Below are 14,365 nucleotides of genomic sequence, written 5' to 3' on the forward strand. Positions count from 1 at the left end.
GTGAAGGAAGCCTTGGGAAACACAGTCAGAAGAATGTTAAGTGGCTTTCAAACACCCGGGATATAGTAGAAATATCATCAAAAGGACCAGAAGTTTAATTACAATGTCCTAAAGGTCACTGATATAGCTGAATATGAGGCAGAAGGATTAAGTCATAGATTTTCAAAAGACAGCAAAGTCCTTTTCTCTTGCAATTGCATTTGGATGCCAACATCCTCAATCCCAAACCTGAATGTAACACTTCCTTCATGCACTCCACCATGATTTTGTTTTACAGTTTCTTATAATTACTATAACAACCTGATATTGACGCACAGATGAACTCAAGTGAGAGAAGCCATATTTTTTATGCTGAATATTCCAAGTTGTTAGGTTTGAATGTCACTTTCCAGGATTTGTATCATGCCTAAGGGAGTTTGGGTCCCAGCTCCCATTGAATGTTGTAGGCCTTGCTGGGGCCCTCATCATGGGTAAAAATATGAACCAAAATAGGCCATGTCAGAATATCAACTAACGAAATAAGCACATTCCTGTCCTGAGAGGATGGTGCTGGGACACACAGATCTCTTAAGTAAATATATAAATGCATTGCTAATAGAGTGGTAGAGGAACACACAAACACCTTGTAAAGATAAGGGTGAGATGACAGAATAATGGATGAGGATGTATGGTTTGAACTACAAGGAACAAGAAATATAACAACATATGAGTTTAATACGTAACTTGTGTCAAAGGCTAAGAGTGTGTAAGTGTGATAGGAGGGATAACTTTGTATTGGCCTAGGGGACAACATTATGTTGACTTGTCATGGGCATACATGTGTTAGTGAACCTGGAGCTTGGTGTGCGGGGCACTAGTACCGTGTATTGTTGACAATAAACCTGGCTGAGCCTTTGCCACCAAATCGCGCATGTGGTCTTTTTTTATCGCAGTCTGCTGAATCAAAAAGGTGCAAGCCACACTGGTGCACCTAACACCAGAGCTCCGGCACAGCATACGAGAAAAGCACAGACCCACACCCACACTGACAACAGACGTCAGATGACATTTCATGGTGGCATTTCAAAGCAGTCTGTAGGAATTAGTTGCCCAAATCCCATTGAAATTAAGTAAATGTTAGGTGGCTCACTTCCTTAGGCTCCTGAGGCACTGTCCCAGATTGAGGTGTCAATAAAGGAGGTTTTGAAACAAATTGGTAAATTAAGCAGATGTTATTCACCCAAGAGTTCTGAAAGAACTCAAATATAAAATTGCAGAGCATCTAACTGCAGTTTATAAACTATTTCTTAGGTAATTTTATGTCAATTTTTCAAAAAGGCTCCAGAGGCAGTCATGAAAATTACAGGCCAGTGAGCCAGCTTCAGTACAGATTGAGTTGAACTATAGTAGAGAACAGAATGATCAGACAGATAGATTAACATAATATGTTGAGGAAGAATCAAAACTGCTTTCCTACAGGGAAATCATGCCTCACTAGTCTTTTAGAATTTTTTGATGTGGTCAACAAACACATGGACTAGGGTGATCCAGTGGATAGAGTGTACTTGGATTTTCAGAAAGCCTTTGACAAGGTTCCTCACCAAAGGCTCGTGAAGAGTCACGGGAAAAGGGGAAAGGTCCTCCCATGGATTAGTAACTGGTAAAAATATAGGAAACAAAGGGTATGAAGAAATTATCAATTTTCAAATGGGAGAGAGATAAACAGCAGGGTTCCCCAAGGATCTGTATTGGGATCTGGGCTGTTCAAAATATTTATAAATGATCTGTAAAAAGGGGTAAAGAGTGAGGTGGAAAATTTTGCAGACAGTACAAAATTACTCAAATTAGTTAAAGTTTACAATGGGATTTCACAAAACTGAGTGATGGGAGAACAAAAAAGGCAGATTAAATTCCATGTTGGTAGACACAATGTAATGCACATTAGGAAATATGATCCCAATTATACACACAAAATTATGGTGTCTAAAAAAGATCTTACCACTCAAGAATGAGGTTTTTGGACTTATCGTGTATAGCTCTCTGAAAACATCTACTAATTTCCTAATGAGTCCTAACACTCTGTTTTCAGAAAACAATGAGTGTGTTTAATCATTAGAACAATTTTCTAAGGTCCCTGGTGGATTGTCCAGCAGTGGAGCAATTTTTAAATCTAGAGTGGATTTTTTTTTTAAAGCTCTGCTCTAGGAATTATTTTGGGGATATTCTCTGGTTATACGGGACATTCTGTGTTATACGGGAGGCCAGATTAGACAATCACAATGTCCCCTTCTGGCACCGGAATATATAAATTTATGAGTTTATGAAATGGTGCTTTTCACTGTTAGAGGAGTGCTCTCTGTCTGTATATCTCTAACTGGTGAATAGATCAGGTGCTAGAGGATTGCGCTCAAGTATATGCAGTATAAATCCATGCTTTTCTAGGACAAATAAAACTCAAAGTCGTTCCTTCTTCTGTGAGCGTTTTATCTGTGCCCAGCAACTGGGAGAGGCTAAAATGATGACATTTGTCATTATTTCACAGAAGGAGAAAATGAGGCAGAAGGAGGGTCTTAAGTAAGACAATGAAGTTCACAAAGTGTAGAAAAGGTAGGACTTGTGTGCTGCTTTCCTGTGTGCTAGTACTGATGCTTTAACCAGGGCTTGATTTAGCTGAATGTGTTACACCCTCTAGGGAAGTCTGTGAAATCCTGTTGAGATCAAATATCTCCAGGGTGATGGGGAGCTGAGAGGGAGTAGAAAACAGTCCTCCGCAGGCGATCATTTTGAGCTGCTATTCATGAGCAAGCTAGGTAGGTGTCAAGACAGATGGATGGTGATGGAAAGAGATTCTAACCGATGTAGATATCTATACACTTTGCCCGCCTTTTGGTTCTGAAGTGGCAGATTCCCATTTATTCTGACAACAATTCACACCACTCTAGCAGCATAAAGGGTCCATAAAATGGAAGTAATTTTAATTTTCACACAGATCACAAATCCCCTTAACATTGCTGAGAATCAGGTAAGAAATATTCCTATCATTTATATATATATCGGTTTAGGAAAAGCAGGACATACCATCGTGCAATGCACCATTTACCAGCAGCCGAGATATTGTGTGTGTTCTGGAGAGAAAAAATTATGGAGGGAGTTTATACTGATAATCTCCATCTGCAGACCTGGTAAATTAGAGCCACTTGCCAGCTACCACTGGAACTGGAATTGATATCAACTGTACTGTGAAATAGCTTCACTTTTCTTTGGACTGGTCTACGCTGACGGCGGCAGTCGACAGGAGATACGCAAGCTACATAGAGTTGACTGCGTATCTCCCATCGACTTGCTAGATTTTACTTACTGCGGCGTCCTCACTACGCTGCGCTGAGGGGAAATGCCCTCTGGTCAACGCTGTGTTACTCCTCTTGTGGGGGTGGATTTATGACCTCGACTGGAGGGCACTTCTGGGATCGATTGAGCAGGTCTCCACTGCCCACTCAATCGACTCCATGACATCGATCCAATAGTGCCTCCGCCAGTTTAGACATACCCTTGGTAATTTGACCTACCTGAAAATCTCTCCTGCCATCCTGAAGGTTTGCCTCATTGAGGCATCACTGGATCACTACTGGGAGAATGGCTATAACTCATCCTTCTTTTTAATATAGTGTATAGTCTACGAGGAACAAAAGGAAATAGGATTTTGTTTTGTTATATTGTGTAACTAATAGAGCCAACTGATTTTTTTTTTCATCAAGTGTTTAGACAAATATAAAAATATTTTCATTTTCCTCAAGAATTTCAATAGGTTTCCTTTTGGTTTTCCTCAAAAAGCAATATTCTTTTGGTTAACTAAAAATGTTTACTTTTACATAAATCAAAATATTTCATTGACAGGCTTATTGGCCTAGTGGATGGGGGAAGGGGTCGATGTAAGGAAGGCTTCTGACACAAAATGACATTCTTGACAAATCTGACCATTTGGTCTGAAATCAACATGATGAAATTCAAACTGGGAGGGCATCTCTAGTGGGGGTCTGCAAGGGAGAATCCTTGCCCCAGTACTATCCAATATTTTCATTAATGACTTGGATAATGGAGTGGAAAGTATGCTTAATAAAACTGCAGATGACACCAAGCTGGGCGGGATAGCAAGCACTTTGGAGGACAGAATTAGAATTCAAAAGAACCGTGACAAATGTGAGAATTGGTCCATAATCATCAAGATGAAATTCAAGAAAGACAAGTGCAAAGCACTTCCCTTAGGAAGGAAAAATGAAATGCACAATTACAAGAAGGGGGATAAGTGGGTAGGTGGTAGTAATAATGAAAAGGATCTGGGGGTTACAATGCATCACAAATTGAATGAGAGTCAACAATGTGATGCAGAGAGTAAAAGGCTGACATCATTCTGGGGTGTATAAACAGGAGTGTGGTATGTACGACACAGGAGGTATTTGTCGCACTCTACTTTGCACTGGGAAGGTCTCAGCTGGAGTATTGTCTCCAATTCTGCGAGCCACGTTACAGGAAAGATGTGGACAAACTGGACAGAGTCCGGAGGAGAGCAACAAAAATGCTGAAAGGTTTAGAAACTTGCCCTATGAGGAAAGGTTAAAAAAAACTTGGGCCAATTTAATCATGAGAAGAGAAGATTTGGAAATTTTATAACAATCATCCGATATGTTAAGGGTTATTATCATGAGGATAGGAATCACCATATTCACTGAAGTTAGGACAGGAAATAATGGGCTTAATCTGCAGCAACAGAGATTTAGGTTACATTTTAGGAAAAACTTTCTAACCCTATGGGGAGTTTAGCTCTGGAAAGGTTCCAAGTGAGGTGTGGAATCCCCATCACTGGATTTGTTTAAATGGATTTGAGCTGTCAGGTATAGCCTACAGTTTTGTCCTACTGTAACACCAGGGACTCGACTTATGATTTCTCGATGTTCCTTTCAGTCTTACATTTCTATGACTGAGATACCGGAAAATGAAGATTTCTGTTTCTGAAAATCCCAAATTGTTTTATGCAAATATGTTTTCCTAAAGTCTCCATTTCATCAAAAAGACAGTTAGATAGATAGATAGATAGATATGAACAGCCATACTGAGTGAGACCAATGGCTCACCTAGCTCACTATCCTGTCTTCTGATAGTGGCCAGTGTCTGATGCTTCAGACAGAATGAACAGAACAGAGCAATTTCGAGTTATCCATCCCGTGTTGTCCTGTCCCAGCTTCGGGCAGCTGGAGGATTGAAGACATATATAGTGGAAATCAGGACACAGGACACAAAAGAGGCAATCTGAACTATTTTGTTCTGTGCCCAGTTGTCTCTCTGATTTGGACAGATCACGTCAAATCCTTGACTTAGTATGAGAATGAACTGAAATTAAACTCCAGAGAATAGACATAGCAGCTGGGATTTTCAAAGACGCATACGGGCGTTAATCACCCAACTTCCACTGAATGTTACTGAGAGCTGGTACCTGACTGCCTTAGACCCCTTTGAAAAAACTGAGCTACAACAGTGATTATCCATCTATTCCTCATGCCATAAACTGACGTCTCTCTCAGTTCAGGGAACAATGACCAATGGCCTTTGTAGAATGTGGCAAAAATACATGCAATGGTGGGGTGGGTTATAGGTTGCTTTTTAAGCATTTGGCATTGAACAGTGTTTGGAACATGATTCCTAAATATTGATCTGGTCTAGCCTAGATTGTAAGCTTTGTGTGCAGCTGAGTCCAGGCAAAGTGAGTGGAGGAGGGGGGTTGTTTTGCAAAACAGAAACTGGGAAGACATTGCACTGTACGTCTGGGAAGCTGCATCATTGTTGTTTGTTTCTACTGGCTTGTCTGGCTTGTAGTTTAGACTGTAAACTGTTTGGAGTAGGGATGGGTTCTATGCTGTGTTTTTCTAGTGCTTAGTGCAACAGTTTCCCAACCATAGGTGAAACATTAAGATTGTACCAGAAGACACGGAAGAAATAATAAACAGAATTGCTAGTTTCTAATGTTGTATCCTTGTTGCTGAGGTGGGGTTTTCAAAAGGGACTAAGCAGGGCTGCCCAGAAACAAGAATTCAATTTTGTGGAAAAGGTCATGTCTTCACACTTTGTTTTCATTCCAATGTGGAAGAAAAATGAGACTCAAACGTGGGTCCCTTAGATGCCAAATAAGTGCCTTAACCCGCAGGCTAGAGAACTAATTTTTTTCAGGGTTTTTGTTTAATCGGATATTCCATGCTGGATCTGAGACACCACCCCGATGAGATTTTCAGCTAAACCTAGTGTGTTTCTGTGAAAAATTTCAGTTTTAACAAAACGGTATTTTTCAAAGGGAAACAGTATTGTTGACTTTGTTTTGACTTGCTCTAGGCGTAAGTAACACAAGTCCCATTGAAGGTCAGAAAAGTGTAAGTGATTGAGGAGTAGAAATCCTGTCAATTTTCAAAGCTACTTGTGCAAAAACTCCCTCTCTGTTCAGAGCAGAGAGCAAAATTATCTTCCAACGTGAGACATGAAGAAAGAATGGGCTTAAGAATGAGGTTTTCTCACATGCGGGTGGAGTGGGTTGATGGGCTAGATCATGAAGACATGAAAGATAATAAAGGGTCAACCACCCCTTTGCATCTTCCTGGGCCTTAGGGGAATGGTGAGTGAACCGCTCATCTCTACTGTGGAGATGGAAAGATGAAAAAGGCAGGATGGTGTAGCGGAATAGCCATTCTCCCTTCTCTTCCCTTAGACTTAGTACCCTCTAGGGGCTGCACTTCTGCGCATCCAAGTCTCTATGCCCAGCATGTTGAAATGCCTTATGATCTCTCGTGTCTTGACAGATGGACGTCATGGCTGGGACAGAAATAAGAAACAAAACCAACGTGCAGAAATTCGTTCTCCTGGGCTTTCCTGGCACTTGGTATTTCCGGATGTCCCTTGCTGGGGCGTTTTCTGTGATGTACGTCCTGATGATCACCGGGAATGTCTCCATCATTGCCCTAGTGAGGACACAACCACACCTGCACACCCACATGTATTTCTTCCTCTGCAATCTCTCCTTCCTGGAGATCTGGTACACCACAGCATGTGTCCCCAAGGCTATTGGTGTCATCCTGGGTACAAACCAAACTATCTCTTTCACTGTCTGTCTCCTGCAATTGTTTGTTCTCCTCTCCTTGGGGGCCACAGAATGTTTTCTCCTAGCTGCGATGGCCTATGACCGCTATCTGGCCATATGCCACCCACTGCGCTACAGCTCCCTCATGAACGGCACCTTCTCTGCTCAGCTGACCTTCCTCTCTTGGCTGTGTGGGTTCCTGGCTATCTCTGTGCTGGTGTCGCTAATATCCAGGTTGTTGTTCTGTGGCCCTAACGTCATCAATCATTTCCTTTGTAACATAGATTCCTGGATAGCGCTCTCCTGCACTGACACACGCCTCATTGAGCTGGCAACGTTCATCGACTCATTCATTGTTATCATGATCTCATGTGTCATAACCCTGGTCTCCTACATTTACATTATCGCCACCATCCTGAGACTCCCATCAGCCCAAGGCCATCAAAAGGCCTTTTCCACTTGCTCTGCCCATCTCACCGTCGTGACTATCTGGTACAGCTCCGCCATTTTTCTGTTTGTCAAGCCTTCTGCAAAGGATACATTAGATTTGAACGAAACAGTCAACATCTTTAACACTATTGTCACTCCTCTACTAAACCCTTGCATTTACACTCTAAGAAACAAAGAGGTGAAGGAAGCCTTGGGAAAGACAGTTAGGGGAATGTTATGCGATTTTAGAAAAGCCAGGGTCTAGTAGAAATGTTATCAAAAGGACAGAGCTTTAATTACAATGTCCTGAAGGCAATTGATATAGCTAAATATGAGGCAAAAGGATTAAGCCTTGGGTTTTTCAAGGGACAGCCAATTCCTTTTCTCTTGCAATGGCACTTGGACACCTACACCCTACACCAAAACCTAATGTAATACTTCCTTTGTGCACGCCATTCTCTCTTTGTTTTACAGCGTTCACCATTTACTAGAAGAACCTGCTATTCACTCACAGAAGGTCTCAAGTGGGAAGAGGTAAATTTTGTTATGCTAGAGATTCCAAGATCATAGAATCATAGAATATTAGAGTTGGAAGGTGTAGGAGAGTAAAGAGTTAAAAGCTGGACAAGTAGTCAGGCCTAAACTACAGGGAACAGGTTCAAGGCAAGGGCAAACCTTGTTTCTGCTAATTGGTGTGAATTTTAGTTAGAGTCTGTTCTCTCTCTTCTTTTCCTCCCTTCCTGGCCATCTGTGCTGGGAATAAGGCTAATAAAACCATTATCACCATTCCTGCATAAGCCTTGGTGGGAAGCAAACATTATTTTCCTTCTCCCCGTGGCATGCCTCTACTTCAAAGAATGTCAGTGTAAAATTGATAGGTTTTAAGGTGATGTGCCTGACCTCTATATAGTAATCCTGTAAACAACAAACAGGGGCGGGTATAATTATATTCATCATGTAGTTGTTAATATTCATTTTATAGGTGTCAGTGTAACCAAATAAGGGTCTATGGGGAGTTCCTGGAAATGTATACATTTACATACTGTTATGGATAAAAGAATTGTAAAGTAACCCCCTCATTGCTCACTCGCGGCATCGAGTTGGAACAAGCAGGCAATAAATGGTTCTGTTCCCCAATCTGCCCCAGGGACAACCTGTTTGGTTACTTCTAACAGAAGGGACCTCAGCAGGTCATCTAGTCGAACCCCCTGCTCAAACAGGACTAACCTCAGCTAAATCATTCCAGCCAGGGCTTTATCAAGCTGCAGCTTAAAAGCCTCTAAAGATGGAGATTCCACCACCTCCCTAGGTAACCCATTCCAGTGCTTCACAACACTCCATGCTAGATTTGAATGTTTCTTCGCAAGATCTCTGTGGATTGATGCATTGTTAAATACGTTATGCCCAAGGAAGTTAGGTTCCCAGCTCCCATTGGGTGTTTTAGGCCTTGCTGGAGCCCTTGGCATAGCTAAGATTATGAAACTAGTTTAATGGAAATTACAAGATACGGTCACAAAAGTGAAATTAAAAAACTGCACGGAAACTTTTTAAAAACACCATAATACAGGCTCAAATTAAAAGTATACTCCAAATTAAAAACAAAACAAAACAACAACAACATAGTAAGAGGACCTAAAAAATGCAACCATGGCTAAACAACAAAGTAAAAAAAGCCGTAAGAGGCAAAAAGTCATCGTTTAAAAATAGAAACTTAAATCCTACTGAGGAAAATAGAAAAGAGAATCAACTCTGGAAAGTCATTTGTGAAAGTATAATTTGGCAGGCTCACAAAGAATTTGAAGAGCAACTTGCCAAATACTCAAAGACTAATAGCAAAAATAAATTAAGCCCAGCAGAAGCATGAAGCCTGCTAAACATTCAGTGGGGCCACTAGATGATCGACATGTTACAGGAGCATTCAAGGAAGGTAAGGCCATTGCAGAGAAGGTAAATGAATTCTTTGCATCAATCTTCATTTTAGAGGAGGTGAGGGAGTTTTCCACACCTGAGCCATTTTTTTCAAGGGACAAATCTGAGGAACTTTCCCAGATTGAGGTGTCAGTAGAGGAGATGTTGGAACAAATTACTAAATTAAATGGTAATACATTTCCAGGATTAGATGGGATACGCCCTAGAGTTCAGAAGGGATGCAACCCCATGCTCCAAGTCTCCCTTGACTCCGATTGCCCGGAGTTGGGAGTGAATGACACGGGATGGGTCACTCGATTGCCAGTTCTGTACATTCCCTCTGAAGCACCTGGCATTGGCCACTGTCGGAAGATAGGATACTGGGCTAGATGGACCATTGGGCTGCTCCAGTATGGCCGTTCTGATGTTCTTATGTTCTTAACCAAAGTAGGCCTCGTCAGAATGTCAGCTAACCAATAAGCACGTTCCTGACCTGAAATCATGTTACGGGAAAACTCAGAACACTTAAGTAATTATATAAACAAATTCCTACAGGGTGGTAGAGGAACACACTGACGCCTTGCAAAGATCAGGACAAGATGACAGGATAATAGAAGAGAATTTTTTGTTAGGACTACAAGGTACAAGGGCAGTAACATGTGGATGTAATACATAATTTGTTTGTGTCCCTGTATAAAAGGATAAAAGTGTATAAAAGTAATAGGAAGGACAACTTTGTATTGGCCGAGGGGACAACATTATATTGATTGAGCCAACACCTTGTCACGGGCATACATGTGTTAGTGAACCCAGAGCTTCGTATGTGTTTTGTTGACTAAAAACAAGCTGAGCCTTCACCACCAAACTGAGCGTGCGGTCTTTTTTTATCAGTAACGTCAAAGTCTGTGGAATCAACCAGCTGCAAGCTACCCTGGTGCAGGTGACACCAGAGCGCCCATACCGGCACCGCTATGGGAAAAGCACAGACACACAGAAGCACAGATGTCAGTTCTAGTTTCATGGTGGCATTTTCAAAGCAGCCTGTGGGAGTTAATTGCCCAACTCCCATTGAATCTGAATAGATGTTAGGTAGCAAACTTCTCTAGGCTTCTGAAGAACTGTCCCACAGTGAGGTGTCAATAGAGAAGGTTTTGGAGCAAATCAATACATTAACCAGCACCAGATATTGCTCACACAAGAGTTCTGATGAAGGTCAAATATGAAATTTCCAGACCTACTAATTGTGACATTTAAACTATTGCTTAAATCGGCCTCTGTACCAGATGCTGGTGGCTAGCTAACATAATGTTAATTCTTCAAAAAGGCCCAGAGGTGACCCTGGTAATCCCAGGCCAGTAATCCTGCTTCAGGACCAGGCAATTTGGTTGAAACTATAGTACAGGGGTGGCCAACCAGTCAGAGAGGAAGAGCCACATTTATCTTACCCTCCGCTGAAAATTCGTGCTGATCCGTCAATTTTGGCGGCAGCTAGTCAATTTCACTTTTCAGTTCCCCCTCCTTTCTTACCCTCCCCCGACAGTTCCCGTTGATCCATCAATTTCCGCGGCAGCTGGTCAATTTCACATTTTAAAGTAAAAACTTTTTGGCGCCCCATACAATGCACGGATACGCATTTCTATGGTCAAAGAGCTGCATGCGGCTCGCAAGAGCCGCATTTGTATGAGCAATTTTTTGTTCTCCTCTCCTTGGGGCCACAGAATGTTTCCTCCTGTCCGTCATGGCCTATGACCACTATCTGGCCATAAGCCACTCACTGCGCTACAGCTCCCTCATGAACGGCACCTTCTCTGCTCAGCTGGCCTTTCTCTCATGGCTATGTGGGTTCCTGGCTATCTCTGTGCTGGCAGCTTTAATATCCAGTTTGTCTTTCTGTGGCCCTAACGTCATCAATCATTTCCTTTGCGACACTGATTCCTGGACAGCTCTTTCCTGCACGGACACGCACCTCGTTGAGCTGGCAACGTTCATTGTCTCGATTGTTGTTGTTGTGGTCTCATGCGTGATAACGCTGATCTCCTACATTTACATCATCTCCACCATCTTGAGAATCCCATCTGCTCAAGGCTGGCAAAAGGCCTTTTCCACTTGCTCTGCCCATCTCACCGTCATGACTATCTGGTACGGCACTGACATTTTTCTCTATGTCAAGCCTTCTGCTCAGAACTCATTGGATTTGAACAAAACAATCAACATTTTTAACACCATTGTAACTCCACTATTAAACTCTTTCATTTACACTTTAAGAAACAAAGAGGTGAAAGAAGCCTTGGGAAAGGCATTGAGTAGGATATGAAATGGTTTTCAAACACCCTGTATTTAGCAGAATTGTAATCAAAAGGACCAAAATTTTAAATAAATGTCTGAAAATCATTGATATAGTTGAGTATGAGACAAAAGGATTGGCAGTGATTTTCAAGGATAGTCTTTTCTCTTGCAATGGCAGTTGGACACCTACATCCTACCCTAAACCCTAATGTAATGTATCCTTATCATGTGCCATTGTGTCTTTGTTTTACAGCTTTCCTCATTTGCTATCACAAACTGCTATTCACTTACAGATTAGCTCAAGTGGGAGGAGGCAATTTGTTTTATGCTGAAGATTCCAAGGTGTTAGCTTTGAACGTCACTTAGCAGGATCTCTGTGTATGAGCCCATTGTTCCCAACCCCCTTTGAATGTTGGATCTAAATTCACGATTTTCCGTTTTTGCATTTTCAAAGCTGCCTGAGGGAATTAGTTGCCAAAAACGTATTGAATTTCAATAGAATTTAGGTTTCTAACTTCCTTAGCTCTTTTGAAATTCCCTCTTCCATACTTGGGCTCCCCTACTTGTGTTTACTATATAAACTTTGTTTTCCAGTAGTGGACTCTTGCATGATGTCATGGAACTTCAAGGAAGAAGGCCATACTAATTAAGAAAACTGACCTGGTTTACAGGGGAAGTGAAGGCAGCTATAAAAAATGACAAGTGAAAGAAAGGGGAAGTTGATAGCAATGAGTATAAATCAAAAGTTAGGAATTGTAGAAAATTGATAAGGGAAGAAAAGGGACACAATGAGAAATCTATGGCCAGCAGAGTTAAGGACAATAATAGATTTTTTGTTTGTGTGTTCGTTTAAATATATTAGAAACAAAAAGGATCCTGACAATGGTATTGTCTCTTTCTAGATAGAAATTATATAATTATCATAAATAATGGAGAAAATGTAGAAATGTTCAATAAATATTTCTGTTCTGTGTTTGGGGAAAAGCAGATTATATAGTCTTATCATATGGTGATGATAACACTCTTTCCCTTCCACTAATATTTCAGGAGGATGCTAAATGGCAGATCCTGATAACTTGCATCAAAGGGGTTTAAAAGAGCTGGCTGAGGACTCATAATATTGATTTTCAGTAAGTCTCAGGGCCCTGGGTGTTTTCTAGAAGATTGGAAGAAAGCTCCTGTTGTGTCAAATTTAAAAAGGGTAAATGGGACATCCTGGGTAATTATAGACCAATCAACATGACTGATCTCAGGCAAGACAATGAAGCGGTTGATATGGGACTTAATTAATAACGACTTAAAGGAGGGTGGTGTAATTAATTAATTAGCATGGTTTTATGGCAAATAGATCCTGTCAAGCTAATTTAAATTTTGTGTGTGTGTGTATGATGACATTCCGTATTTGGTTAGCAAAGGTAATATTGTCAATGTAATACACTTAGACTTTTCTAAAGCATTTGACTTCATACTGCAAGACACTTTGCTTAAAACAAACTAGAATAATGTAACCTTAACATGGCTAACAAATGGACTGAAAATTGGCTAACTGAGAGGTATCAAAGTGTAACTGTAAATGGGGAATTGACAGGTAGTGGGTGTGTTTCTCGTGAGGTCCTCACGGCAATCACTTCTTACCCCTACTTTATTTAATGTTTTCGTTAGTGACTTGGAAGAAAACAGAGTGGGAAAGTATGTGGATGACTGAAAAGTCGGGGGACTGGTCAACAAAAAAAAGATGTGCTGAGAAAGCTGTCAACAGACTGGAGTGGGAATAGCTCAGACAGATATTTGTAAGATTTGGTTTTGGAAATCAGTTTTCTAAGAGCACATTAGTCCTGAATACTCAACATGCAGCATATGCTTTGGGTAATGGTCATCAATCTCCATCTTTTAATTAGTTTAGGGGGAGAAGAATGGATTGTCTCTTATCCCCCCGCCTGCTTTGGCACTTGAGCCATTTGCAATAAATGTGAAAAATAGCCCCTTGGTAAAGGAGATCAAAGCTTCTTCTAGCATACAATACAAAATAGCTTTGTATGCTGCCCATGTCTTCTTATAATTGGAAAGTTCCAGAGGGGTAGCTGTGTTAGTCTGTACACTTCAAAGAGAAACTGCTGAGCTTGAAATCATCTTCAAACTTGACACAATCAAACTGGGTCTGAATCGGGACTTGGAATGGTTATCTCATTACAAGAAGTAATTGCCTCTGATCAAACATTCTCACCTCCTACTCAATAGTTGTGAATAGGCCTCAAGTACTCTACTGAATGGACCTGGCTTTCATCCACCTCCCCCATTGTTGTTACTTCCCTTGGATATGTTTATATATGCCTATGTGTTTTCTATTCCTTACATCTGACTAAGTGAGTTACAGCCCACAAAAGCTTATGCTTGCAGAAATTAAATGTGTTAGTCTTTAAAGTGCTAGAGAACTCTCGGGTTGTTTTTTGTTTTGTTTTTTGTTTTGTTATAATTGGAAGATTCAGAAGCCTTGTTCATTGTTAAAACTGACTTTGGAAATTGGAGGGGTATCAGGCTTCCAAATGAACTCTGATAAATGTGAAATTTTAGTAATTAATAATCCTGAAAGGGTCAAAACAAACTGCTGTCAGCTGCTTAAATTGAAATGGCTAAAGGAGTCTTTAA

At 41.0% G+C, this 14,365-nt stretch overlaps 2 protein-coding genes across 2 annotated transcripts; both read left to right on the forward strand.

Moving 5' to 3' along the window:
• The first annotated feature begins 6,827 nt into the window (after positions 1-6,827).
• On the forward strand, positions 6,828-7,790 carry LOC137148662 (olfactory receptor 6F1-like). The gene has a single exon (XM_067541582.1). It carries the CDS (start codon positions 6,828-6,830, stop codon positions 7,788-7,790), a length of 963 nt encoding a protein of 320 aa, XP_067397683.1.
• Positions 7,791-11,144: 3,354 nt separating this feature from the next.
• LOC137148663 (olfactory receptor 6F1-like) lies at positions 11,145-11,747 on the forward strand. Its single transcript, XM_067541584.1, has one exon. It carries the CDS (start codon positions 11,172-11,174, stop codon positions 11,745-11,747), a length of 576 nt encoding a protein of 191 aa, XP_067397685.1. The 5' UTR covers positions 11,145-11,171.
• Positions 11,748-14,365: the final 2,618 nt, after the last annotated feature.

Source organism: Emydura macquarii, unplaced genomic scaffold, assembly GCF_026122565.2.
Source record: "Emydura macquarii macquarii isolate MOO-44397 ecotype Brisbane River unplaced genomic scaffold, CSIRO-AGI_Emac_v2 contig_685, whole genome shotgun sequence".
NCBI lineage: Eukaryota > Metazoa > Chordata > Testudines > Chelidae > Emydura > Emydura macquarii.

Bases quoted from the DNA above. Each gene is read 5' to 3' on its own strand.
- LOC137148662 (XM_067541582.1), top strand. From the start codon at position 6,828: ATGGCTGGGACAGAAATAAGAAACAAAACCAACGTGCAGAAATTCGTT.
- LOC137148663 (XM_067541584.1), top strand. From the start codon at position 11,172: ATGGCCTATGACCACTATCTGGCCATAAGCCACTCACTGCGCTACAGC.